The sequence below is a fragment of the Terrapene carolina genome, unplaced genomic scaffold, assembly GCF_002925995.2.
Source record: "Terrapene carolina triunguis isolate 2854851 unplaced genomic scaffold, T_m_triunguis-2.0 Scaffold355, whole genome shotgun sequence".
Lineage (NCBI taxonomy): Eukaryota > Metazoa > Chordata > Testudines > Emydidae > Terrapene > Terrapene triunguis.
In genome coordinates this window covers 1-25,474 of record NW_020664706.1, presented here as the reverse complement: position 1 = coordinate 25,474, position 25,474 = coordinate 1, and the positions used below count along the sequence as shown (strand labels likewise).

The 25,474-nt window shown below is 46.1% G+C and overlaps 1 protein-coding gene across 1 annotated transcript; it reads left to right on the top strand.

The window, feature by feature from the left end:
• Window positions 1-9,415: 9,415 nt before the first annotated feature.
• Window positions 9,416-10,381, top strand: LOC112105974 (olfactory receptor 52E2-like). The gene has a single exon (XM_024198992.1). It carries the CDS (start codon window positions 9,416-9,418, stop codon window positions 10,379-10,381), a length of 966 nt encoding a protein of 321 aa, XP_024054760.1.
• Window positions 10,382-25,474: the final 15,093 nt, after the last annotated feature.

The following is a 25,474-nucleotide window of genomic DNA, read 5'->3' as shown; positions in this document are numbered from 1 at the left end:
TTCCACTTCTGTGCTGCCCCCTCTGATTCTTCAGCATGCTGTGCCTGCAGAACCAAATGAAGAAAGTCTTCATTTTCTCTGTCTGTATGAAGTGCAAGCTGGTCTCCATATTGGAAGAGAAGGTTAAGGACTAGAGACCCAAGTATCAACCCTGCATTGCATCAAAGTCGCTTCTATCCTCTGGGAGAAAGACAAACATGGCACATCCCGTGCAGGTCACAACAGCTGATCACTCACTATCCATATTGTCTTCCTTCTAGAAGGCTCTTCACATGTTGTATTTACTGCCCACAGAAACCTGAAAGGCAAAAAACTCTGTGGGAACTCCCCCCAGGCAAATTCCTTGTGTTTGCCTCTCCTCTGATTGCTGTTTCAGATAGCCTTTGGATAATGGCTGCTATGACTCAGTAGGGCATGCAAGGTCATGTGACCAGACCACATGACATCGAACTCCATTATGGGTACCTGTATTTTTCCACAAACTAGACGGGGAAATGTTTTTTGGAACAAAGAATTTCCTCCATATGTTAAAGGTATATAAGGTTGGGTGTGACATCATCTAGTGGCCTCTCTCCCCACACAAGAGAACTCCTGGAAACACCCACGAAAGACAACGAGGAGTCCGGTGGCATCTTAAAGACTGACAGATGTATTTGGGCATACGCTTTTGTGGGTAAAAAATCCACTTCTTCAGATGCAAAAAGTGGATTTTTTTCCCCACGAAAGCTTATGCCCAAATAATTCTGTAGTGTAGTTTTTTTACCTGCAAATGCTTATGCCCAAATAAATTGTTATTCTTAAAGGTGCCACCGGATTCCTCTTTTTGTGGATACAGACTAACATGGCTACCCCTCTGATACTTGTCACCGAGAAAGAAAGACTGAACTGAAGGAAGTGCTGGTCCCAGGCTGAAAGCATTTCTAGTATTTTAGGCTTAATTTGCAGGGGGTGGGGGCTATTTGCTAGGTAATCTGTTTTGACCTGTTTATGATGACGTTTAATTGCTTAAAATCCATCTTTTTGTAGTTACACTTGTTTTTTGTTTTGTTTTGTTTATCGAAATCAGTGTGCCTTTGAGTGTCTGGAGAAAATCTCAGCTTGATTAACATAGACTTCTTGCATATCCTTCCCACATCAAGGGCAGGACAACTCTATTAATGAGCTCACATTGTATAGATCCTGTGCAGGGCAAGACAGTATAAATGTGGGTTTATACTCCAGTGGGGGTTGTGAGCCTCAGGACTTGGAAATTGGCTGATGTCTTCTGTTTGCTCTTGGGTGGCTTAGGTATACCCTTGGGAAGCTCAGTTTGGGTGTTTTGTCGGCCTTGCTGTCATGTTGGGTGATAACAGGGCCTGGAGAGGCTTAATCACCAGCAAAGCAGTGTGAACAAGGGCCAGCCCAGTTGGGTGATTAGAGGGGCACAGCAGTTTGCGCAGCTCCCAGACTGCTCCCGGAGGTCACATCCCCTGACACTCATACTCTCTGGAGCGCAAATTAGGCCCCCAGGCCTCTGTGATGCAAGCATGGGGGAGGGACTGTAGCCTGAAGAAAAGATCCAGGCATAGCAGTGGTTTGGTTCCTTTACCACTGTGCTCTCACCCCAGCAGGGCATACCTACGTAAAATAAAATAATAAAATAAAAATGGTCCCTGTGCAACAGATTTGGGAATCTCAATGAATTCCAGGTGATTCTGGACTTCGGAGTGGTGAAGGAATCACAGAGTGAGTGGAGAAGCCCCATTTCAGAGGCTAGACACAGAAAAGAAAGCCATTGTCAATTGCTAGGCTGAACAGTCTGTAAGATTCAGTTTGCCCTGAAAATCTGAGCTCCTGGTATCTGCAAATCATTTCCTCACTCCCTGGGGAGGCTCTCAGGATGATTTTTTTCCAGGGTCTATTTTCTGCTCTTCACAGAGCTCAGGGAATTCTCCAGGAGTCCTGGGCAACCAAAGAGTCCTTAGGGATTGTACAGGAGAATCATAAAGCATGCTGTCCAGTATGTCGAGCAGGAGATGTGAAATTCCTATACCGATTCACAGGACTCTGCCTTCTTGTCACTGTTAGGAAATTTCCTCTCTCTGCTGAGCAGGATTTTGGTGAGTTGCTTGTTTCTGCATTAAAGTTAGTGCTCAGGGGTCAGTCAGACACAAATAACTGATCTTAAAAACAAGAATTTGTCTAAACTATTTCTAGTACATTTGTAGTTCCAATTTACCAGGTAAATCCCTTGTCTTTTTGACAATACTAAACAGTACAAGTTGCCGTGCTGGTGAATTTCTGCCCTGATGGTTCTTGACTTGAAACTTATAACCTTCCTGTGTCCTTCTATCTATCTCATTAGCTGCCTTTTGGGGGTGTCTGGTTTTTCCTCTGGTTCGCTCAAGTTTTCCAGTTCAGCGACTCCACTGCCCTGTTGGGAAGTGCAGCCAAAGCCTCTGCAGTGGGTATCAGTGTTACCACACACTGGACAGATTCTGCTCTCACATTCTGCCTACAGTGGGTCACTCTCATTTGACACTGGCCCCCCGACATCAAAATCACGGCCCACATGTTTGAAATCCCCATCTTTCATACCCTATCTCAGAATACCACATAAACTCCGGATTTTCTTCAGACTCTTTGAGCACCGTGACCCTAACAGAATAGCACTCTCTGTAGCAGGACCTGAAGCCATGATTTTCACATCTCAGAGCCGAAAGTTAAACACTACAGGTGAATCTGGTTCCACTGATTTCAATGGCAAATCACCCAATAGGGGCAGAATTCACTCTTAATCCACATGTAGGGACTTAAATAAATGGCCTGATTTACACTGGCCATGAGCCTCCAGTGACTTCAACTGGAGTAGTCCCGTGGCCTCTAAGAAAGGGTGAGCTTGTTTGGCCTAAAGAAAAACTGAGAGGAGAATTGGTGAAATCTCAAACTCACAGGTTTAAAGGTTCAGAACAAGGAGGATACTAAATTTTTCAGGAAGGGGTCTACTTTCTCTGTGCCCCTGCATCTCTGGTTCTGGAGAGGACGAGAAGCACCAAAAAGCAGTAAAAAGAAAAGCATGTTTCTGGCATGGAGGAAACCAGGCAGGGTTGTAAATCTCAGCAGAGGAGGTCCAGGAATGCACAGTGTGTGTGTGTGGGGAGGAGGGAGGGAGTGTAGTATCCATGGCAACTCTGATGCAATAAACAGTGATAATTGAGTGAATGGTCCTGCCTCCAGTGTCAATTCTTCCCGCTCTCTCAATTTCTACCCCCAACACCCTTCACAGACAGAGCAGCTGTTGGGGTTCCCTTTGCCCCCAGAGAGGCTGTTCATTCTGATCTCCCCCATTTCACTGTTGCAGGAAGATACTCAGTTTAACTTGTTTCAGAAGGTATTTCTGTGAACTGTCACTGTGGGGTCTGTCATGTGGTTTTGGTCCTGGGTGAGGGGTGTCACTATGTGGCAGGGCTGGTAGGTGTGGGTGTGTAAGACCCACATGGATGGGCGGACAATGCTTGGGGCTGTGGGGGCAGGTAGGGGGCAGGTACACAGACAAGCAGGCAGCACTCAGGGTTGTTGGGGCATGCAGGTGGTACAGGGAAAAGCGGGCAGTGCTGGGGCTTGTGGGGAAGGAAGGAGGGGTGCATGGACAGGTGGGCAGCCCTGTTGGTTGTGGGGGCAAACAGCACAGTGCACACAGAGAAGCAGCAGCTCTGGGGGTTGTGGAGAAGCCAGGGGGTATACACAGACAGGCAGTGCTGGGGGTTGTGGGGGCAGGCTGGGAGTGTACATGGACAGGTGGGCAGTTCTGGACTTTGCAGAAGTAGGCATGGGGTGTATATGGAGAGGCAGGAAGCGCTGGGTGTTGTTGGGGCAAGCAGGGAGTACACAGACAATCAGGCAAGCGTTGGACTATGTGGGGAGGCAGGGGTATGTAGACGAATAGGTGGGGAGTACTGGGGGTTCTGGGGCAGGCAAAGGGTGTACACACACAGGTGGGCAGCACTGCTGAAATTCATATTTTCATTTTGATTGTTGGTCCAAGTCCAGTGCTGGGACCTTTCCTGGCCCTGAGTACATGTGAGCACAGAACTGCAGCCTGGGTGTGGGGCCCCGCCTAGCGCTGGGACATTTCCTGGTCCCAAGGATGTTTAGGTGCGTCTCAGGACCTCTTTGGCCCTGCAAGCTACAGAACTGCAGCCTGGGTGTCACAACCTTTACTCAGTTTGGTTTCTAATTGTTGTTACTGAATGTTATTTATGTAACTTCAGGCATTTCACCAGTAGAAATGATCTTTCCTCCTCAGATGGTTCAACCTCCCATCATATTCTGACCCCATGTCTGTACTCTCCTTCCCCATCCTAGGCTGGCCCGAATCCAGCAGCACCCTGGTCAGTGTGGTTAGATGTTTGGCTGTGTGTGTGTATTCTCTCTGTGTGCTGTCCCAGCTCTGCACTCACAATGGGCACAGTAGACCTCGAGTGAACTCCCCAATGACCAAGACAGGTTTATTGTTGATGAAGCTCGGTACTAGTATCCTGCAGACGCTAACGGACGACTAACACATGTATGCCCGTAACAATCGACCAGCTCAGTGAACAGCGGGACTTTTCGTTTTTCCCTAGGCTAGACAAAGACCCTCCCTCTGAGATACATCTTTATATTCTGACACAAACAGGTTACATACTGCCCCTCTGACATAATTAGTTACTGTCCCCTGATGGGCTTGTTATGACCCATCTTCTTGTACATGCTGGTTCGATTAAAACATCTGTATTACGTATTAACATTCTGACCTTATCTTTTCAGAGGGGTGAGTGTGTTCCTGTTATCCTTGGGGAATGTTTTTGTAACTCCTTGATATTTGGATATTCCGGTACCACTTGATATTGGGATGTGTTTCCATGAACACTCTGCTCTGTGACTAGCACTTCTTAGGAATGTGTATTTCTGCAGTATCAGCCCAGTTCTTGTCAGATTCTCTGAGCAGGTCCTACCTCTTCCTCACAGTTTGTCTTTGCTTTATATAAGTAAAGCTTTGTCTACTTTAGCTCAGGCCTCAAGCCTCATACCAGGGCTTTGATACAAGGGTTTATGTTTCAGGTTCTTTTCCTACTACATTCCCCCATTTTTATCTTTTTATGGAGAAGACGTTCACCCATTGTCCCAGGAAAGGATAATGCATAGACTGAAGATGACCCAGTGGGATAAACAGTGTTATGTGGCCACCTTACTTTCCCATCCGCACATATATGCCCCATCTGTCCCATAGACTGCACATTCCCTCATACGACCGATGGACAGATTTTATTTTCCAATTGTTTGTAGTCGCTTATAGTAGACCTGGGAATGTTAGGCCCAGGACCATGACTTTGAAATGTAGGTTTATGATTGAGCTTTGGGGGCAATTTTAGATAATTAATATGTATGGATAATGTAGATATGGTGTATATATTGGTATGTTACATATGGGTATGTATGCATAGAAAGTATGTGTATATATGACAGCACTTTATATCCAGGCATAACAATCCCTTTCCAGTCTCGGTGGTGAAGTTTGGCGCTTGTGGCAAATTCCTATTAGGGAAATTACTGTTACCACCTGTATTATTATTGGCAGTAGGTTGAGTGTTCTGAAATACTGGATTGGCATTATTACAGTGTGTCCCACAGTGCTGTGTGTATGAGACATAAAACAGGAATTTGGAATAATGACATTACAAATGAGGCCTTTACATACAAATGTCTTTATTTATAAATGTAATGAGCTGCTGCACAGGACTGTTCATTCATGTTAGAGGTTACCCATACTGCTGGTTGTCTCTCTTTGGTAAATTTTACTGGTCAGGAAACAGGAATGACTAGCTTCTCTGATCCATTGGTTGTATTGTTCTGTGATGCATCCATAGCTTTGCTGTGTCAGGATTTAATATTGATCGCCAGACACTGAATACGATTGTTTTGACTAACATGTGCCTTACTTTGGAGGAACTGATACTGACCCCAAAGTGTGATTGGTACTGGTACTATCAGGGACTTTATTCACCCAATTTATAGTTACCTTGTAACTAATTTTTTTTTACCTATTTTCCCCCCCAAACCTTTCTGTTGTTTTTTGCCATTCATTTCTTGATTGTTACCTAATTCCTAACAGGTAGAGATTGCCTTTTCCCTGGAGCATGTGATCATATAGCCTTTTGAAAATATTTATTTAGCTGAAAATTATTGTAACTGGCTAGTCTCATCATAAATGTATCCTCATGTGGAAATGCGTTTATCAGTCTAATTCTAACTTGGAACAACGCTTCCTCAGCTCTCGTCCCCCAGCGCCCCTCCTCTACTTGCACTACACTGATGGCATCTTCATCATCTGGACCCATGGGAAGGGGACGCTTGAGGAATTCCACTGGGACATCAACAATTTCCACCCCACCATCAACCTCAGCTTGGACCAGTCCACACAAGAGATCCACTTCCTGGACATTACAGTGCAAATAAGTGATGGTCACATAAACACCACCCTATACCAAAAACCTACTGACTGCTATACTTACCTACATGCCTCCAGCTTCCATCCAGGACACATCACACGATCCATTGTCTACAGCCAAGCTCTAAGATACAACTGCATTTGCTCCAATCCCTCAGACAGAGACAAACAACTACAGGATCTCTAAGCGTTCTTAAAACGACAGTACCCACCTGGGGAAATTAAGGGCTGGGCTACACTTGCAGATGTAGAGCACTGGGAATTAAACCAGCCTTCGGAGACCGCAGCAAGGAAAACGCTGCCGTGTGTTTACACTGTCAGCTGCAAGCGCCCTGACTTGGCCACATTAGCAGCTCTTGCAATGCCACAAAGAGCAGTGCATTGTGGTAGCTCTCCCAGCATGCAAGTGGCTGCAACGTGCTTTTCAAATGGGGGTGGGGTGGGTAGAATGTGACAGGGAGTGTGTTGTGTGTATGTGGGGGAAGAAACAGTGTGTTTTGGGGGGCAGAGTGTGTCAGCATGCTGTCTTGTAAGTTCAGACAGCTGCAGATCTCCTCCCCCCCCCACCCCTCTCTCTCACACACTCTCACAATGGTTTGCTTTGTCCCGGAGCAGATAAGCATGCCGGCTGTCAGAAACGGAGCTTTGAACGGGGATAGCCGCATGCCTGCAGTTGAGTTCAAAACAGTGCCAAGAGTGGCCACTTGACTTCAGGGGATTATGGGACATTTCCGGGGGTCAATCACAGTGCAGTAATGCAACACATTATCCACACTGATGCCTGGGCATTTCAGCCGGGGCACAGCAAGCTTTATGCTTCTCATGGAGGTGGATTACCAGGAGCGCTCCAGCTGCCGAGTCCAGGTGCTCTAAGTACCTTGCCAGTGTGGAGACCTCAGGAGTTAGGGCGCCCAGGGCTGCTTTAATGCACTCTAACTTGCAAGTGTAGCCAAGCCCTAAGAAACAGATTGACAGAGCCAGATGGGTACCCAGAAGTCACCTACTACAGGACAGGCCCAACAAAGAAAGTAACAGAACGCCACTAGCCATCACCTACAACCCCCAGCCAAAACCTCTCCAGCACATCAATGATCTACAACCTATTGTGGAAAATGATCCCTCACTCTCACAGACCTTGGGAGGCAGACCAGTCTTCTCTTACAGGCAGCCCCGCAACCTGAAGCAAATACTCACCAGCAACACACAACAGAAGCACTAATCCAGGAACCAATCCCTGTAACAAGAACCAATGGGCTTAAACTGCAGCAAGGGAGGTCTAGGTTGGACATTAGGAAAAAGTTCCTAACTGTCAGGGTGGTTAAACACTGGAATAAATTGCCTAGGGAGGTTGTGGAATCTCCATCTCTGGAGATATTTAAGAGTAGGTTAGATAAATGTCTATCAGGGATGGTCTAGACAGTATTTGGTCCTGCCATGCGGGCAGGGGACTGGACTCGATGACCTCTCGAGGTCCCTTCCAGTCCTAGAATCTATGAATCTATGAAACAAACCCCATTGCCAACTCTGTCCACATATCTACTCAAGGGACACCATCATAGGACCTAACCACATCAGCCACACCATCAGGGACTTGCTCACTTGCACATCTACCAATGTGATGAATGCCATCATGTGCCAGCAATGCCCCTTGCCATGTACATTGGCCAAACCGGACAGTCTCTATGCAAAAGAATAAATGGACACAAATCAGATATCAAGAATGATAACATTAAAAAACCATTCAATCTCCTTGGACACTCAGTAACAGACTTAAAAATGGCCATTCTTCAACAAAAAGACTTCAAAAACAGACTTTAGTGAGAAACTGCAGAGCTGGGATTATCTTGCAAACTTGACATTATCAGACTGGATCTGAATAGAGACTGGGAATGGCTGGCTCACTATAAAAAGTAATTTCCCCCACTTTTTGGTATTCACACCCTCTCATCAACTGTTGGGAGTGGGCCACATACACCTTGATTGAATTGACCTCGTTAGCAGTGGTCCTCCACTTGGTAAAGTAACTCCCAACTTTTCATGTGTTAGTATATTTATACCAGCCTCCTGTAGTTTCCACTCCATGCCTCTGATGAAGTGGGTTATAGCCCAAGAAAGCTTATGCCCAAATAAATGTGTTAGTCTTTAAGGTGCCACTGGACTCTTCATTGTTTTTTCAGTCGAATTCCACGTTTTTCATGATCTGAATATGCCACATTTCAGTTTAATTGAATGTCCTCTTTATCTTGTGTTATGAGATGGGGAAACGCATTTTGATATACTCTCTGCCAGTCAGTAATTTACAGACTTTTTTTGTTTCCCCTCTTATTCATCTCTTTTCTAAGGCAAAAATCAGTCTTTTCAACCTCTCTTCAGATGAGAGTTTCCCCAGGCTCTTGATCATTCTCATTGCCCTTCCCTGATCCACCTCTAGTTCTGTAATATCCTGTCTCAGAAATGTGCCTAGTATGACACAGAGGAGTCCAGAGAAGGGTGAAGCATTGACTGATTTCATGGTATTGTATTTTCTGTATGAGTCTCCACCCTATTCCTCCTGGATTCCAGTGTTTTGCTTCCTGTCCAGAGTTCATACAGTCAAATTAGAACCTTGTTAGGTGTTTGAGGAATTCAAGCTTTTCCCGCCAATTGGCATACACATCACAGTTTATTGACATAGAAATTCATCTGCCATCATGCTGTCCATTCACCGGCTTGGTTAGCTCCCTCTGAAAACTTCTTTGGACTTATAGACTCATAGACTTGACTGTGATCTAAATATTCTGGTGTCATTTGTAAATGTTGGCAACTCACTGCCCTTTCCATATTTTTAATAACTATACATATTAACCGTAGTATTTGTTATAAAGCATGTAAACGCCCACACTCTGCTTTTCTCCCTTCACAGACACCTTGACCATTTCTGAGCCCAATTGATGCATCAATCACCTCATGGCAGCTTTCAACTTCACCCCTTCTGACACTTCATTATTCATCCTAATGGGTATCCCTGGCCTGGAAGCTGCTCACATCTGGATTTCCATCCCTTTCTTTACGTTCTACATTATCAGCCTGTTGGGAAATTTCACAGTTGTGTTTGTTGTAGGCAAAGAACAGAGTCTGCACAAGCCAATGTACCTTCTGATCTGCATGCTGGCGCTCACAGATATTGGCATGTCTACCTCCATTGTGCCAAAGGCACTGTTTATATTTTGGTTCAATTTGAAAGGCATTACTGTGAATGGCTGCCTTGCCCAGATGTTCTTCCTGTATGCGATTGCTATTATGCACTCAGCCATCCTCGTGACAATGGCCTTTGATCGCTACGTCGCCATATGTAGCCCTCTGAGATACACCACCATCCTCACCAACGCACGAATAGCTAAACTGGGGCTAGTGGGTTTGACAAGAGCTGTTTTCTTCATTCTGCCCGAGCCCCTGTTCTTGAGCAGGCTGCCATTCTGTGCGAACCAGATAATCCCCCATACATACTGTGATCACATAGTTGTAGCAAAGATGTCATGTGGGGACATCACAGTCAGCAGGTTGTATGGCTTGGTGATAGCAGTTATAGTCATTGGGTTCGACCTGACGCTCATTGGCTTGTCCTATGGTCTGATCATCAGGGCTGTCCTCAGAATCTCCTCCAAGAAAGCCAACCTGAAAGCCCTCAAAACCTGCACAGCCCACATCTGTGTCATGCTGACAGCGTATACTCCCATCCTCTTCTCCATTCTGACACATCGGTTTGGTCAGGGCATCACTCCGCACATTCATATCATCTTGGCCAACCTCTGTTTCATCGTACCACCTATGCTCAACCCTATCATTTACGGGGTCAAAACCAAAGAGCTTCGTGACAAAGTGGGCAAATGCAGAAGGTCATCACTGGCGGCCACTGACTTTAAACCTGCATGACAAGAGGAGGAAGGATATCTCCTCATTAGTCAAGGATGCTTTTTTTCCTTTTGGCTGAGCCCAACATTGTGGGAGTTTACAGTCTGAGAACTTCCTCACACCTATGGTCTTTTCACTTCATGATTGAGCACTGTTCTCTCTGTTGCTGAGTTTCTTCTCTCTGACCATCACCTGTTTCCTATCAGCATCACCCATCCTTCCCCACTCCCACACATCCTGCTACTCAGCCTTTCTGTGACTTCCAGAACACCAAAAGACACTGCAGCTTTCTGACACAAAGTGGCTCTCCATTAGTCCCTGTGTGAACAGGGTTCTGGATCAGTTCGGACAAACAGAAGCTATGCTTTTAGATTGCCAAAGTCAAATAAAGAACTACAAGGCTGAACTTCTTTATCATATGTGCAGTGATCCGGTGAACAAAATGTACCTGATCTTTCTATGTCCAATCCTTCAGGAAGCCTGGAAGATAAATCAAATGTTTCATTTGGAAAGTGCTAATAACAGGAAAGCTGCTGCAAGAATTGAGGACATTCTATGAGAACTTGTTTTTGACAGTTATGAAACTGTGTGTTTTTGCTATGATATCGTCTTTGAGTCAAATAACTTAGAATCATAGAAGATTAGGTTTGGAAAAGACCTCAGAAGGCCATCTACTGCAACCCCCTGCTCAAAGCAAGACCAACCCCAACTAAATCATTCCCAAATCGTACCCAACTAAATCAAAATGTACCGCCTTGCACAGATGATTTTGGAGTTGCTTTTCAGATGGAATTTTTGCTATACACACTAGCCATTTCTGTGATCAAAGACATAAAAAATAGGTGTTGAGATTTCATGTTGGAGTTTGTGAAACAGGACAACCAAGTTTAGCAGTTTGGGGTTGAATATCTCGAACATATGGCCACCCCTGAAGTGATCCATCCCCTGTCGCTCATTCTCAGCTTCTGGCAAACAGAATCTAGTGACACCATCCCTGCTCATCCTGGCTAATAACCATTGATGGGCCTATCCTCCATGAATGTATCTAGTTCTTTTTTGAATCTTGTTGAAGTCTTGGCCTTCATAACATCCTCTGGCAAGGAGTTGCATGGGTTGATTGTGTGTAGTGTGAAGAAAGATTTCCTTTTATTTGTTTTAAACCTGATGCCTATTAAGGATCATCTTCAATGATCTAAAAATCGAAAAAGAGTCCTACAAAAAGTGGAAAATAGGTCAAATTATAAAGGATGAATATAAACAAATAATACAAGCATGTAGCAACAAAATTAGAAAAGCCAAGGCACAAAACAAAATCAAACTAGATAGAGACATAAAGGGCAACAAGAAAACATTCTACAAATACATTGGAAGCAAGAGGAAGATCAAGGACAGGGTAGGCCCGTTACTCAATGTGGTGGGGGGGAATAACAACAGAAAATGTGGAAGTGGCAGAGGTGCTTAATGACTTCTTTGTTTCAGTTTTCACCAAGAAGGTTGTGGTGAATGCCAGTGAAAATGAGTTGTCATCAGAAGCTAAAATAGGGAAATAACAAGTTAAAAATTACTTAGACAAGATAGATGTCTTCAAGACATCAGGGCCTGATGAAATGTATCCTAAAATACTCAAGAAGCTGACTGAGGCAATATCTGAGCCATTAACGATTATCTTTGAAAAGTCATGAAAGACGGGAGAGATTCCAGAAGACTGGAAAACGGCAAATATAGCACCGATCTATAAAGGGGGAAATAAGGACAACCTGGGGTATAACAGATGAGTCAGCTTAACATATGTACCCAGAAAGATAATGGAGCAAATAATTAAGCAATCCATTGGCAAACATAAGGTAATAAGTAACAATCAGTATGGATTTGTGAAAAACAATTCATGTGTAACAAGGCGGTGTTGTGCCCCGCCGCCCCGGAGAGGGATGAGCCCCTCTGGACACCAGAGTGGGCAGAGCTAGAGAGCTCTGAACCCACCCCTCAGAGGGTCAGGCTCAGGACAGGAAGTATAAAAGCCCAACCACAGAGCTCACTCATGGAGTAGCCGCCAGAGAGGCCAGATGCTTCTGGCCTAGCTCCCGGTTGGGAGACTCCGGCGGATCCAAGGACTGGCCTGACCTGTCGATACCTGATGCTAACCAGAGCCTGGAGGAGCTGTCCAGCCTGCCCCTTGCCAGTTACCCGAAGGAGTTGCCGAGCCTGCCCCTCGCCAGTCACCCTGAGGACCCCATGGTGCTTGACTCCCCCAGAGGACACTGTCCAGACCCAGGTACCTCCAGAGGGGGAGTCCGGAAGTAGCCTGGGGGCAGCCGACCCTAGTCAGGCTGCAGCACTGCCAGAGCCAATGTCAGTGTGTTGCGGCCAGGATCCCCATTGACACAGCAGAGGGTCTTCTCCCGCTGATAGGGCCCTGGGCTGGGATGCAGTGGAGTCGGAGGGCCTGCGTCCCCCCTGCACCCCACTCACGGGTGGCCGTCTCCTCCTCTCCCAGGCCCTTCTGAGCCAAGAGCCTGGGCTTGCTATTTACTTGCCTCTGCTCAGCCCCTGCCTGAGGGCCTGAGCCTTTGACTCATTACTGCCCTGCCCTGACCCAGGGCTATACCAGACTGTTGCTCTGCCCTTGCTGGAGGGCCTGAGCCATTGACTCATTGGTACCTGCTGACCACCGGCCGGACATGAACAACCATTGGTGTTGCCTCTACTGCTGCCACGGCGAGAAACTCCCACGGCCAGACTGATTCCCTGCCAGCAACTGTGAGGACATAACGAGGTGGTGTGGTTCCCCGTTGACCTGGAGAGGAACAAGCCCCAGCCAAACCCCTCTACATCATGTCAAACCAACCTGGTAGCTTTTTTTTTTTTTTTGACTGGGTAACAAGCCTTTTGGATAGGGGGAAGCGGTAGACGTGGTATATCTTGTCTTTAGTCAAGCTTTTGATACTGGCTTGCATGACCTTCTCATAAAAATCCTAGGGAAATGCAATAGTGTTGCCAACTTTCTACTGGCAAAAAACTGAGCACCCTAGCCCTCCCCTTCCCTGAGGCCCTGTCCACTACATTCCTCCTCCCTCGGTGGCTCATTGTCCCCCACCCTCACTCATTTTCACTGGGCTGATGCAGGAGGTTGAGGTACAGGAGAGGGTGAGGGCTCTCAATGGTGGTGTGGGCAACAGGGTGGTGCCAGGAATGAGGCGTTCTGGGTGTGGGAGGGGGCTCCAGGCTGGGGCAGACTCTGGGGTGGGGCTGGAGATGAGGGATTCAGAGTGCGGGAGTGGGCTGGGGGTTGAGGCAGGCGGTTGGGGTGCAGGAGGGGGTGAGAGCCCTGGGGTAGGGTGGAGTATGAGGGGTTGAGGGTGTGGGAGGGGGATCTGGGCTGGGGCAAAGAATTGGGGTGTGGGAGAGGATGAATGCTCTGGGTTGGAGGTGCAGGTTCTGGGGTGCAGGGGGTCAGGGTGCAGAGGGCGTAAAGTCTCTGGGTGTGGGCTCTGGGGTGGTACCGCGATGAGGAGTTTGAGGTGCAGGAGGGAGCTCCAGATTGTGGGGGGCTCAGGATTGGGGCACGGGCTTACCTGCTTGTCCTGCCTCTGTGCTGCGCCCTAGGCCAGAAGCGGCCAGCAGGTCCGGCTCCTGGGGGGAGGTTTCACTTGCTGCTCTCACCTCCAAGCACTGCCCCCCCAGGTCTCATTGGCTGGTTCCCAGCCAATTGGAGTGCGGAGCCAGTGCTCAGGTCAGGAGCAACATGCGGAGCCCCGTGGCCTACACGGGTAGAAGCTGGCACAGCGGGGGGCGGGGCTGGAACAGGTGGGGAGTAGCTTGCCTTGACTCCACAGCACCACTGAACAGATGTTTAACGGCCTGGTCAGCGGTGCTGATTGCAGCTACCAGGGTCCCTTTTCGACTGGGTGTTCCGGTCGAAAATTGGACACCTGGTCACCCTAAAATGCAACCTAGATGGAGCTACTATAAAGTCGGTGCATAACTGGTTGGAAAACCATTCCCAGAGAGTAGTTATCAGTGGTTCACAGTCATGCTGGAAGGGCATAACGAGCGGGGTCCCACAGGGATCAGTTACAGGTCTGGCTCTGTTCAATATCTTCATTAATGATTTAGATAGTGGCATACTGAGTACACTTACAAAGGTTGCGGATGATACCAAGCTGGGAGGTTGCAAGTGCTTTGGAAGATGGGATTAAAATTCAAACTGATCTGGACAAATTAGAGAAATGGTTTGAAGTAAACAGAATGAAATTCAATAAGGACACTTGCAAAGTACTCCACTTAGGAAGGAACAATCAGTTGCATACATACAAAATGGGAAATGACTGCCTAGGAAGGAGTACTGTGGAAAGGGATCTGGGGGGTCATAGTGGACCACAAGTTAAATATGAATCAACAATGTAACACTGTTTCAAAAAAAGCGAACCTCATTCTGGGATGTATTAGCAGGAGTGTTGAAAGCAAGACATGAGAAGTAATTCTTCCGCTCTACTCCACACTTATCAGGCCTCAACTGGAGTATTGTGTCCAGTTCTGGGTGCTACATTTCAGGAAAGATGTGGAGAAATTGGAGAAAGTCCAGAGAACAGTAACAAAAATGTTTAAAGGTCTAGAAAACATGGCCTATGAGGGAAGTTTGAAAGAATTGGTTTTGTTTAATCTGGAAAAGAGAAGACAGAGAGGAGACATGATAACCATTTTCAAGTACCTAAAAGGTTGTTACAAGGAAGAGGGAGAAAAATTGTTCTCATTAACTTCTGAGTATAAGACAAGAAGCAATGGACTTAAATTGCCACAAGGGAGGTTTAGGTTGGACATTAGGAAAAATTTCCTAACTGTCAGGGTGGTTAGACACTGGAATAAATTGCCTAGGGAGGTTGTGGAATCTCTATCATTGGAGGTTTTCAAGAGCAGGTTAGACAAACACCTGTCAGGAACAGTCTAGATAATACTTAGTCCTGTGATGAGAGCAGGGGATTGGACTAGATGACCTCTCGAGGGTCCTTCCTGGCCTATGGTTCTACGGGTGTATGCAGGGTCACACAACCCCTCAGTTTTCTGCAGAGGCGTAGCGAGCGCCCTCCGTACCCTCCGACCGGAGGGGGCTCCGCAAGGAAGGGGGCCCCTAAAAGTGGGAAAATAAATACCGCATTCCAGTTTCTGCATTGTAAGGGGCCCCGCCCGGACATAGGTTCGGAGGGGGCCACCGTTCGGAGGGGGCCACGTTCTTTGTTGCTACGGCCCTGGTTTTCTGCAAGGGTTTGGCTACTGCCCTCTTCTATCTCCCTGCGTGGTACTTGCAGGGTTTGCCTATAGATTGCCTCTCCCCAACCCGCAGCACTTGCTGGAGAGAGGGACCGAAAGGGGACAAACTAACAGCACATGCACCAAATAGCTCGGAGCTGCAGGGAGGGGCTGCTGCTTTAACTCTGCAGGGAGAGGTAGGGGAGGAACAGCCGCTTTCCCATAGGGGAACTGAGGGTAACGGGGAGGTTGCTGGCAGGGAGGAATATTAGAAGGCATTTTCATTTCTAGGGTACAGCAAGCAAGTAGATGCAGTTTTCTGCTTTCCTTGCAGACAGTTTTCCAGGAGGTTGAGAGACCCTGCATTCACTGAAAACCAAGTAAGAGACAGGAAAAATATAGGAAAAAAGCTTCAGAAACATTCAATCTGCCACAGACAAGCAGTGATCTGAAAGGTGGCATTTTTTCAAACAGTCAAAAGAAGTGGGCTCTATAGTGGTACACTTGTCAAATTCTCACAAGTTGGCGTTACATGAAAACAGAGACTATGCTGCAAGGATCACCAAGGTCCTGCTTTACCTGGCTAACCAAGGAATTGCACTGTGGGGGCAGGATGAGAGAGAAGAATGAGCAAACGGTGGAAACTTGCTGGAATTATGCAATTTGTTTCACACTGTGATGAAATATTCGCAAAAAAACGAACAACAAAAAACAAAACAAATAAAACCTGAGTGGTACTTTCAATCGCACAAGCCACTTAACTCAAAACGAGCTTTTATAAAATCCTGCTGATATTGTGAAAAGCGCGATCATTCCGAAAGTTCAGGAGACTGGGTTTTGTACTGTTCTTGTTAACGAAGCACACAGATTTAAACAAGGAGAAATGACCGTCTGTGTAAGATACAGAGAAAATCTGGAAATAAAGGAATGATTTCTAGGATTTGCTGATTGCTCTGAGCGAGGGGATCCTGCCACCATCTATCACAACATTAAGCAGTTCTTACAAGCATTGGAGACTGCAAACTTGCTGGTCGTAGCACAGTGTTATGATGGGGCTGCAGGTTGTGTAAGTGGAATACAGCAAAAATGCTGCAAGATCACCCCACTGTTATATATACACACTGCATGGCTCCTACATTAAATTTGGTTTTAGTTGAGGACTGCAAAGTAAACCGGAGAACAGCAGGATTTTTTTACACACCAGAGGGCTTGTTTACCTTCTTTTCACAGCCTGGCACACACCATGCTTGGAGTGCACCCCACTGGGAGTGCAACTGGAATTGTCTAGTTTAAGTGACACGAGATGGGAATCTAGATGGAAAAATGCATCTGCTGTAAAAAAAAACTCCATGAAAGCACTTCTCAGCAGTGGGAGTGTGAAAATTATTTCACTAGGAGGGTGGTGAAGCACTGGAATGGGTTACCTAGGGAGGTGGTGGAATCTCCATCCTTAGAGGCCCATCTTGACAAGGCCATGGCTGGGATGATTTAGTTGGGGATTGGTCCTGCTTTGAGCAGGGGGTTGGACTAGATACCTCCTGAGGTCGCTTCCAACCTTAATCTTCTGTGATTCTTTTGGTTTGTTGAAGAGTAGGCAGAAAACAGATTTTTGTGTGTGCTTGATGGCTTGTTACCATATTCTTAGTATGACTCAAGCCTGCAGTGTACTGGGCTGTCTTGCTCACCACCCTCCTGACTAGAGCAGCCCAGGCCAGCAACCGGGGGCTCAACCTGATGGTCAGCATTAGGAGGTAGCAAACAGGGTAACTGCCTGAGGCCCCACACTACAAATCTAAGTTACATCATATCTACAAAAAGAACAGGAGTACTTGTGGCACCTTAGAGACTAACAAATTTATTTGAGCATAAGCTTTCATGGGCTACAGCCCACTTCTTCGGATGCATAGAATGGAACACACAGCAAGAAGATATTTATACATCCAGAGAACACGAAAGGGTGGAAGTAGCCATATCTACAGAGTCACTGTGTGTAGACTGAGACAAGCAACTTAAGTACCATCTTTTGTGTTTCATTGCACGTTTGTTGCCTCTTCTTGTTCCTGCTATCTTTGACAAAATATTGAATAGGGATATTTAGTCTCAGCATCTTATCTTGTACTAGATTGGGATGGATCTGCAATAGCTTGCATATAGCTAAATATCTAATGCCTAGTACAATAGCAACAGCTTTTCCAAGTTAATGTACTGGACAATGAACTGGGGAACAGCTGCTTTAATACCTGGCCTGACTTTGGTTCATAGCCTCTTTATCAGGCCTCAGATCTTGCACCAGCCCCCATGCTAAAGCCTCTCTCTCCCTCTACTACACTATCCAGTCTTAAGGGAATATCTAAAGCCCCTCTCATTCCATTCCCCCATGTTGATAACCAATTTGAAATGATAAGCATGGACTTTTGGGGGCATCTAGAGAGGAGCACTATGAGATATCAACATATCCTCATTATCCTTGACTACACAATACATACTCCAAAGCCATCCACTTGTGCTCCTCCAATGCACCTGTAGCCCATGGTCCAGTGTGCTTCAACAGCAGCCCTGGGAACTACAAGCTATGAACTAAAAACTGAGGTATGTTGGGAGAACTTCCTGGTTCCTGCCAGGATGTACCCTCTGCCCTCCCAGCAGGAGGTCTCAGCCCTGACTGAGCGGGGAACATGTAGCAGGCAAGCAGAGAGGAGGCTGCAGGACTGTATTCCAGTTCCATGTTCTTTACAGAATAGAACCTTGTTCCTGTGGTTTGTCTGAGTGGGTCTGGTCTGAGGTAAGCGCACACTGACACACAACACAGAGCACACAAAGAAGCCTCAGGCCCAGTTTCCCAAAGTTATGTACAAAGTCTCAAGTCAGGCTTCCTTTATCTTGAACAACCTCATACTGGGCCAGTGAACAGGAGAGGGGGCTACACACCTCTCATCACAAATGAGCTTATGAAATTCTTCTCCCAGGTGGAAATACCCTGAGAAATCCTTACTGATCAAGGACCTAACTTTACTTTACAACTAATGAAAGAACTGTGCAATCTACTGAGGGTAATGACACTCAGCACATTGACTTACCATCCCCAAACTGATGGGTTGGTTTCACAGAAATTTCATGGTGATGTTAAAGAAGTTTGTAGCATTGGATCCCAAACACAAACACTGGGACCAACTCTTCCCCTGCCTCCTTTTTGCTATCAGGAAAGGCCCACAAAAAAAGAAGTCCAGCTGTGAGTGTTCAAACTGGGTGATTGAGTGTTCTTGTTACTACCAAGTTGCAGTTCCAACTACTGGTTCAATGGCAGGGACCATTTGAGGTACTGAGGCACGTGGGACTCATTGACGATGAGGTGCAGCACCCAGAGAAGAAAAAGGAGACTTAGATAAGAACATAAGACTGGCCACATTGGATCAGACCAATGGTCCATCTCGTCCAGTACCCTGTCTTCTGAAAGTGTCCAAGTGCTTCAGCAGAAAAGAACAGAACAGGGCAATTATTGAGGGATCCATTTCCTGTTATCAAGTCCCAGCATCTGGCGATCAGAGGCTAGGATGCCCAGAGCATGAGGTTATGTCCCTGAACAAACTAGCTAATAGACATTGATGCACCTTGTTGCCAAGAAGGCCAATGGCTTAGTGGGCTGCATTAGTAGGAGCATTGAGTGAGGGGGGGATTTGATAGCAGCCTACCTGATGGGGTGGTTCCAAAGAGGATGGAGCTAAGCTGTTCTCAGTGGTGGCAGATGACAGAATAAGAATCAATGGTCTCAAGTTGCAGTGGGAGAGGTCTAGGTTGGATTTAGGGAAAACGATTTCACTATGAGGGTGGTGAAGCACTGGAATAGGTTACCTAGGGAGGTGGTGGAATCTCCTTCCTTAGAGGTTTTTAAGGTCAGGCTTGACAAAGCCCTGGCTGGGATAATTTAGTTGGGGTTGGTCCTGCTTTGAGCAGGGGGTTGGACTAGATAACCTCCTGTGGTCTCTTTCAACCCTAATCATCTATGATTCTATGAACTATTCTCCATTAATTTTCTAATTCTTTTGTGAATCCTGTTACAGTCTTGGCCTTCACAACATCCTCTGGCAAAGAGTTCCACATGGTGACTGTGCATTGTGTGAAGAAATGTTTCCTTTTGTTTATTTTAAACCTGCTATCTATTAGCACAAGAAATAGGCGGCACCAAATGAAATTATGTGAAGGAGTAAACAACACTTCTGTATTCAATTTCTCCACACCAGTCAGTTTTATAGGTCGATATCATATCCTGTCTTAGTCATAAGAATGGCCAGACTGGGTCAGACTGAAGATCCATCTAGCCCAGTATCCTGTCTTCCGACAGTGGCCAATGTCAGGTCCTTCAGAGGGAATGAACTGAACAGGTAATCATCAAGTGATCCATCCCTGTCACCCACTCCCAGCTTCTGGCAAGTAGAGGCTAGGGACACCATCCCTGCTCATCCTAGCTAATGGTCTTCACAACATCCTCTGTTAAAGAGTCCGTCAATGGCTAAGACTATAATTGGTGCCTACTGCCTTTGTGCCTTAACAACATGAGACCCACTGAATGTGGATGGAGACTGGGTACATAATTCACATCTGTGCCTCTGAACAACTCCCTCCACCCTCCCTGAAGGGACTCAGGAAGCTGCTCCTGCCCATGGCACGATACTGCCCTATGGGGAGGTTATGACATAGCAGGGGCAATCTGTGCTGCCCTCAGTTAGACAGAGACTATCAGATGGGAGGGGCTATTACCCTGTGTTTGAAACAAGGATGTGCGAGAGCAGTTCCATTACACGTCACGTTCTCGGGGATTCAAAGCACGGCTTGTTAGACAGGAGGGGAGGAGAAGATGCTCCGATTCTATGACCATGAGCAGCAGCACAGAAATGCTGATAGATAAATGAGTACGTCTGAGCTTTGGCTCTTCCTTTTCTCTCCGGTCTTTGAATTTTGCAGACTCAATAGAGTGGTCCAGCATTACTATGTTTCCCCTAACAATCTGAGTGTCTACTATTGACAAATCATTTCTTTACTCCCGGGGGAGGCACATGAGCTGTAGTTCTCCGGGATTAATTTTCTGCTCATCCCATGGCTCCCGGAGCTGAGGGAATTTTCCAGGAGTCCTGGCCAACCCGAAAGTCCTCAGGGACTGTACAAGGGAATCATAAAGGTTCCTGTCCAACACAGAGATTGTCAGACGTATGGGATTGATACACTGATACTCAGGGCTCTGCCTTCCTGTCACAATAAGGAGATTTCCACTCTCTGCTGAGCGGGATTTCGGTGAGTTGCCCATATCTGCATTAAAGTTCATGCTGAGGGTTCAAGAAGTGTTCAAGGGTTCAAGTCAAAAACCATCTGGGCTGCAATTCACCAGCACAGTTAATTGAACTGTTTAGTATTGTCAGAAATACCAACGGATTTATCTGGTAAAAGTGGAACTACAAAATTATTGTAAAGAGTTTTAAGATCAGTTCCTTCAGACTCTTTCAGAGCTCTACACAATAGCACTCTCTGTAGCAGGATTTGAAGCTGTGATTTTTACAGCTGAGCGCCAAAAGTTAAACACTAAGGTTGAAATTTTGATCCCATTCAGTTCAATGGCAGAACTCTCAACAGGACCCTAAATCAAAACGTAGGGACTTAAATAAATGGCCTGATTCACACCGGCCATGAGCCTCTAGTGACTGTAACTGGTCCAAACAAGCTCACCCATCCTTAGAGGCCACGGGACGACTCCAAAGAAGAACTGACAGGAGAGTTGCTGAAATCTCAAGCTCGCAGGCTTAGAAGTTCAGAAAAATGAGGACAACAAGTTGTTTTGGGGTTTTTTTGGTGGGAGGAGAGGGATCTGCTCTCTCCGTGCCCCTGCATCTCTGGTTCTGGAGAGGATGAGAAGCACCAAAAAGCAGTAAAACTAAAAGCAATTTTCTGGGTCAGAGAAAACCAGCTGTGGTTGTAAATCTGACTGGGAAGCTCCAGGAATGCACAGTGTGTGTGTGTGGGCCGGGGTGGGGACATGTAGTATCCAAATCACAATGGCATGGAGTTCTGGAACCGGGCAAAATTGGGAAAACACATGCTGCCTAATGCATAGACCAAAGAGGCGTAATGAGGCCTCCTGGAGTGGCAGCTGTCTCAGACTGTAATGGAATGTGGACCAAACTGTAGCAGATGGTTTCTGACACCATCTCCATTCTGGACCATCCCTCTTCACATGAGCAACCCCACTATAGCCTTGTGACAATGTCAGCAATTGCCAAAATAGAAATGTACCTTCAGGAAGGTCTGTCTTGGTTTCTATCCGGCTTCAATACGTTAAAGGTTTGTGTTACTAATTCTTCCTCAGAACAACACTTCATGTGGCATGGCAGGAAGTTGTGGGGGTTGGGGACCTATATGGGCAGGTAGGCAGTACTGGGAGTTGTGGGGCAGGGAGTGGCATGCGCACAGTGAGGCTGTGCTCTTGACATTGAATTTGTATTTGTGATTGTTGGTCCAAGGCCAGCGTTGGGATCTTTCCTGTCCAGAGTGTGCTTGGGCAGGTCTCAGGGTCTCTTTGCCTGGACAAACCACAGAACTTCAGGCTGGGTGTCATGACCATTACTCAGTTTTGTTTCCAACAGTTGCTGTTGTTATGTAACTTCAGGCATTTTCCCGGTGGAAAGAACCACTGATTTTTTTGTGAGACTGCAGCCCATATTCTTCAAAGTGTTATTATTATGCTATAATTTTAGCCTAATTATAATGCTTATTATGCAAAGTGGGTTATGTAAGATGTCATTGGAAACATTATGATTTTCTGAATATCACTATCCTATTTGTGTGCGCATATCATTTTTCTGTCTGAAGTTATGAATATTGAGTACATATCTATTTCAAATGTAGTTACACCTGGGTATCACCCACTAAGCAAGATGCTCTCAGTCTAGACACCTGGGTTGTGAAGGGAGGCAATGGGCCATTAGGGGAAACAATAGGCCTTGGGAAAAACTTCTCTCCCTCCTGGTGAGCCTTCCTGAGAGCTCTTCAGACAGCCTGTAAGTAATGGATGTTGTGACTCTACAAGAGCATGTGACCAGGCTACATAACTCTGGACTCCATCTTGGGATGTTTGTACTTTCTCCACAAACTACTGTGAGAAGCAAGTTTTGAAAGAGTTCCTGTCATATACTAAAGCTAAATAAGGCTGTGGGTGACATCATTGTTTGTTCTTCACTCCCCACACGAAAGGACTCTTTAGAAATCCCTTTAGCCTGGGTCCAGCACGCCCCGCAGTTCAGTCTTTTTTCCTCAGGTGTTTCCGTCTGTGTATGGAAACCTGAGAAATCCAAGCTCCAAAGCAAATGCAGGTTGTGCCTTGAGAATCTGCCACATGGCTTGTATCATCAATCAGGTTGAGAAATTGCTAATTCATAATCAGTCTAACTGGGAACCCATCACACTTTGTCATCAGCTGCTTCAATCTCCTATCACACTATGACCCCTCTGTCTGTACTTTCCTTCGACACCCCACATTGCCCCAATTCCAACAGCATGCTGGTCTCCAGGATATCCTCCATGCTCCCCAGTCATTCCTGGCTCCGACAATCTCTCAGCCTCCCCACAGCTCTTCCTCTGCAAGGGGTGAGGTGCTTCCCATCACACCTGCTCCCTTGGCTAGGAGGTAATCAGTAACTGTGTCTCATCAATGAGAAATTTCACACATGAGTGACAGGAGACAAGACACTTGTGCGGCTTCTCTTGTTATACCCATACACAAGGCATGGTGTTTCAAGGACTGTTACACAGGAACAACTTCCAAGCTGAAAACTATGCACATTATATAATGGGAGTGGTCAAATACGGGACATGTGAGGGCCTAGATAAACACATCTGCAATATGGAGGAACCACTGGGACACAGACATTAAACCCAGGAAGCTCTGGGACCATTTGCTAGCCAGCCCTACTAGCCATTCATGGTGATTATTGTACATTCATTCCTCACTGCAGAAACTTTATGGGGTGAAATCATTATTTTTCTCACCTAAAATGTTCATCCATGCAGTGTCTCATGGGATCCCTTGGCCTCAAGAAATATACACCTAGTGTAACATTTTCAAGTCGCCACGGTCACATGAGAATTTCTCCGCATAGGGCTAAATTCAACACGGTCATGAATAGAAAATTTGCCTTCAGTAAGCTGAGACGTGAGCTTGCAGGCAAAATGCCTCCAGCTGACTTCAGATGACATGTTAGGAGATTCAAAAGCCAGAAGGGACCATTGTGATCATCTTGTCTGTATAACAGGCCTGTACAACACGAGCCTGAGAATTTCCCCTAAAGTATTCCTAGAGCAGATCTTATACAGAAACATTCAACCTTGATTTCAAAATTCTCAGTGATGAAGAATCTGCCAAGACCCTTGGAAAATAGTTCCACTGGTTAATTACTCTCACCGATAAAAAATGTATGCCTCACTGTTTAAAAATGTCATCTTATTTCAAGTGCCAAATACAGAGGTATCATAACTTCTTTGTCTCTCCTTGAGATTCCTTTAGTTATCATCCAAAGATCATATTGGCTGTTTTGGCCACAGGATCACAATGGGAGCTCGTGTTTAACTAATTATCCTTTCAGGCTCCTTAATCTTTTTCAGTCATTGCACTTCCCATGATAGTTCCCCATTGTGTAAGCATCGCCTGCATTCTTTGTTCCTAGATGTAGAGATCTATATAGCTAGATTAGAACACATATTGTTTGCTTCGACCCTGTTTACCAACCAATCCAGATTGCTCTGAACCAGTGACCTGTCCTCTTCATTATTTATGATCCCCCAATTTTTGTGACATCTGCAAACTTCAGGTATGAGAAGAGCTAGAAGCTGAATTGCTGACACGTGTCTCTACTTACACTTGTCAGTTAACACCTGTAATTTATGTTTCAGACAAAGCTGGGTGCCTTCAAGAAAGTGTCTCACCAAAAGAAACAAGGGAAGTAACAGAGATGCAGGCCTGTAGCCCTGAATACCAAGACCCTTGTGCTCTTTGTGCCCATTCTATTGAGCAGAGAGTCATAGCCCAGCATGATAACATCTGTTTCCCTGAGGGAAAAATGGCTCCTTTCCAATATATGAATTGCATTGTGGACTAGACCTATGGTCCATCTAGACCAGTGTCCTCTCTCTGACAGTGACAGCCCTAGGAGCTGCAGAAGAAGGTGTAAGAAACCCAGCAGTAGGTGGATGGGGGGGGGGGTGACCTGACAGTCCTGAGAGCATCACCCTAATGCCTAAGAGCTAGAGACTGGCTTGTGCCCTGAAACACATCGGTATACAAGCTTTCCAAAATGTTTATTTAGCAGTAACTATTCTAACTGGCTAATCTCACTATCTATGTAAATGTCCAAACCCTTCTTGATTCTTACTTAGCTCATGGCCTCAACAATCTCTTGTGGCCATTAGTTCCTCAGTCAAATTAGGCACTGAGTGAAGAACACATTCTATTTTTATCTGTTTTGAATTGGCCATGGTTCAGTTGAATTGAATATCCTCTTGATCTTGTGTTATGAGACAGGTAGAACACATTCTCGATCAGCTCTCTACCTGCGAGTATTATATGGACTTTTCTCATGTCCCTTCTTATTCATGTCCTTTCTAAGGTAACAATCCCAGTCTTTTCCACCTATCTTCATATGAGTTTCCCCCAGGCCCTTAATCATTCTCATTGCCCTTCCCTAAACCTCTCTGGTCCTGCAATATCCTGTATGAGAAGGGTGCCCGGTACTACACAGATGAGTCCAGTGAATGGTGAAACATTGATTGATCTCAGGGCATTGTATTTTCTGTATGATTTTCCACCCCACTCTTCCTGGATCCCAATATTTT

Bases quoted from the DNA above. Each gene is read 5' to 3' on its own strand.
- LOC112105974 (XM_024198992.1), top strand. From the start codon at position 9,416: ATGGCAGCTTTCAACTTCACCCCTTCTGACACTTCATTATTCATCCTA.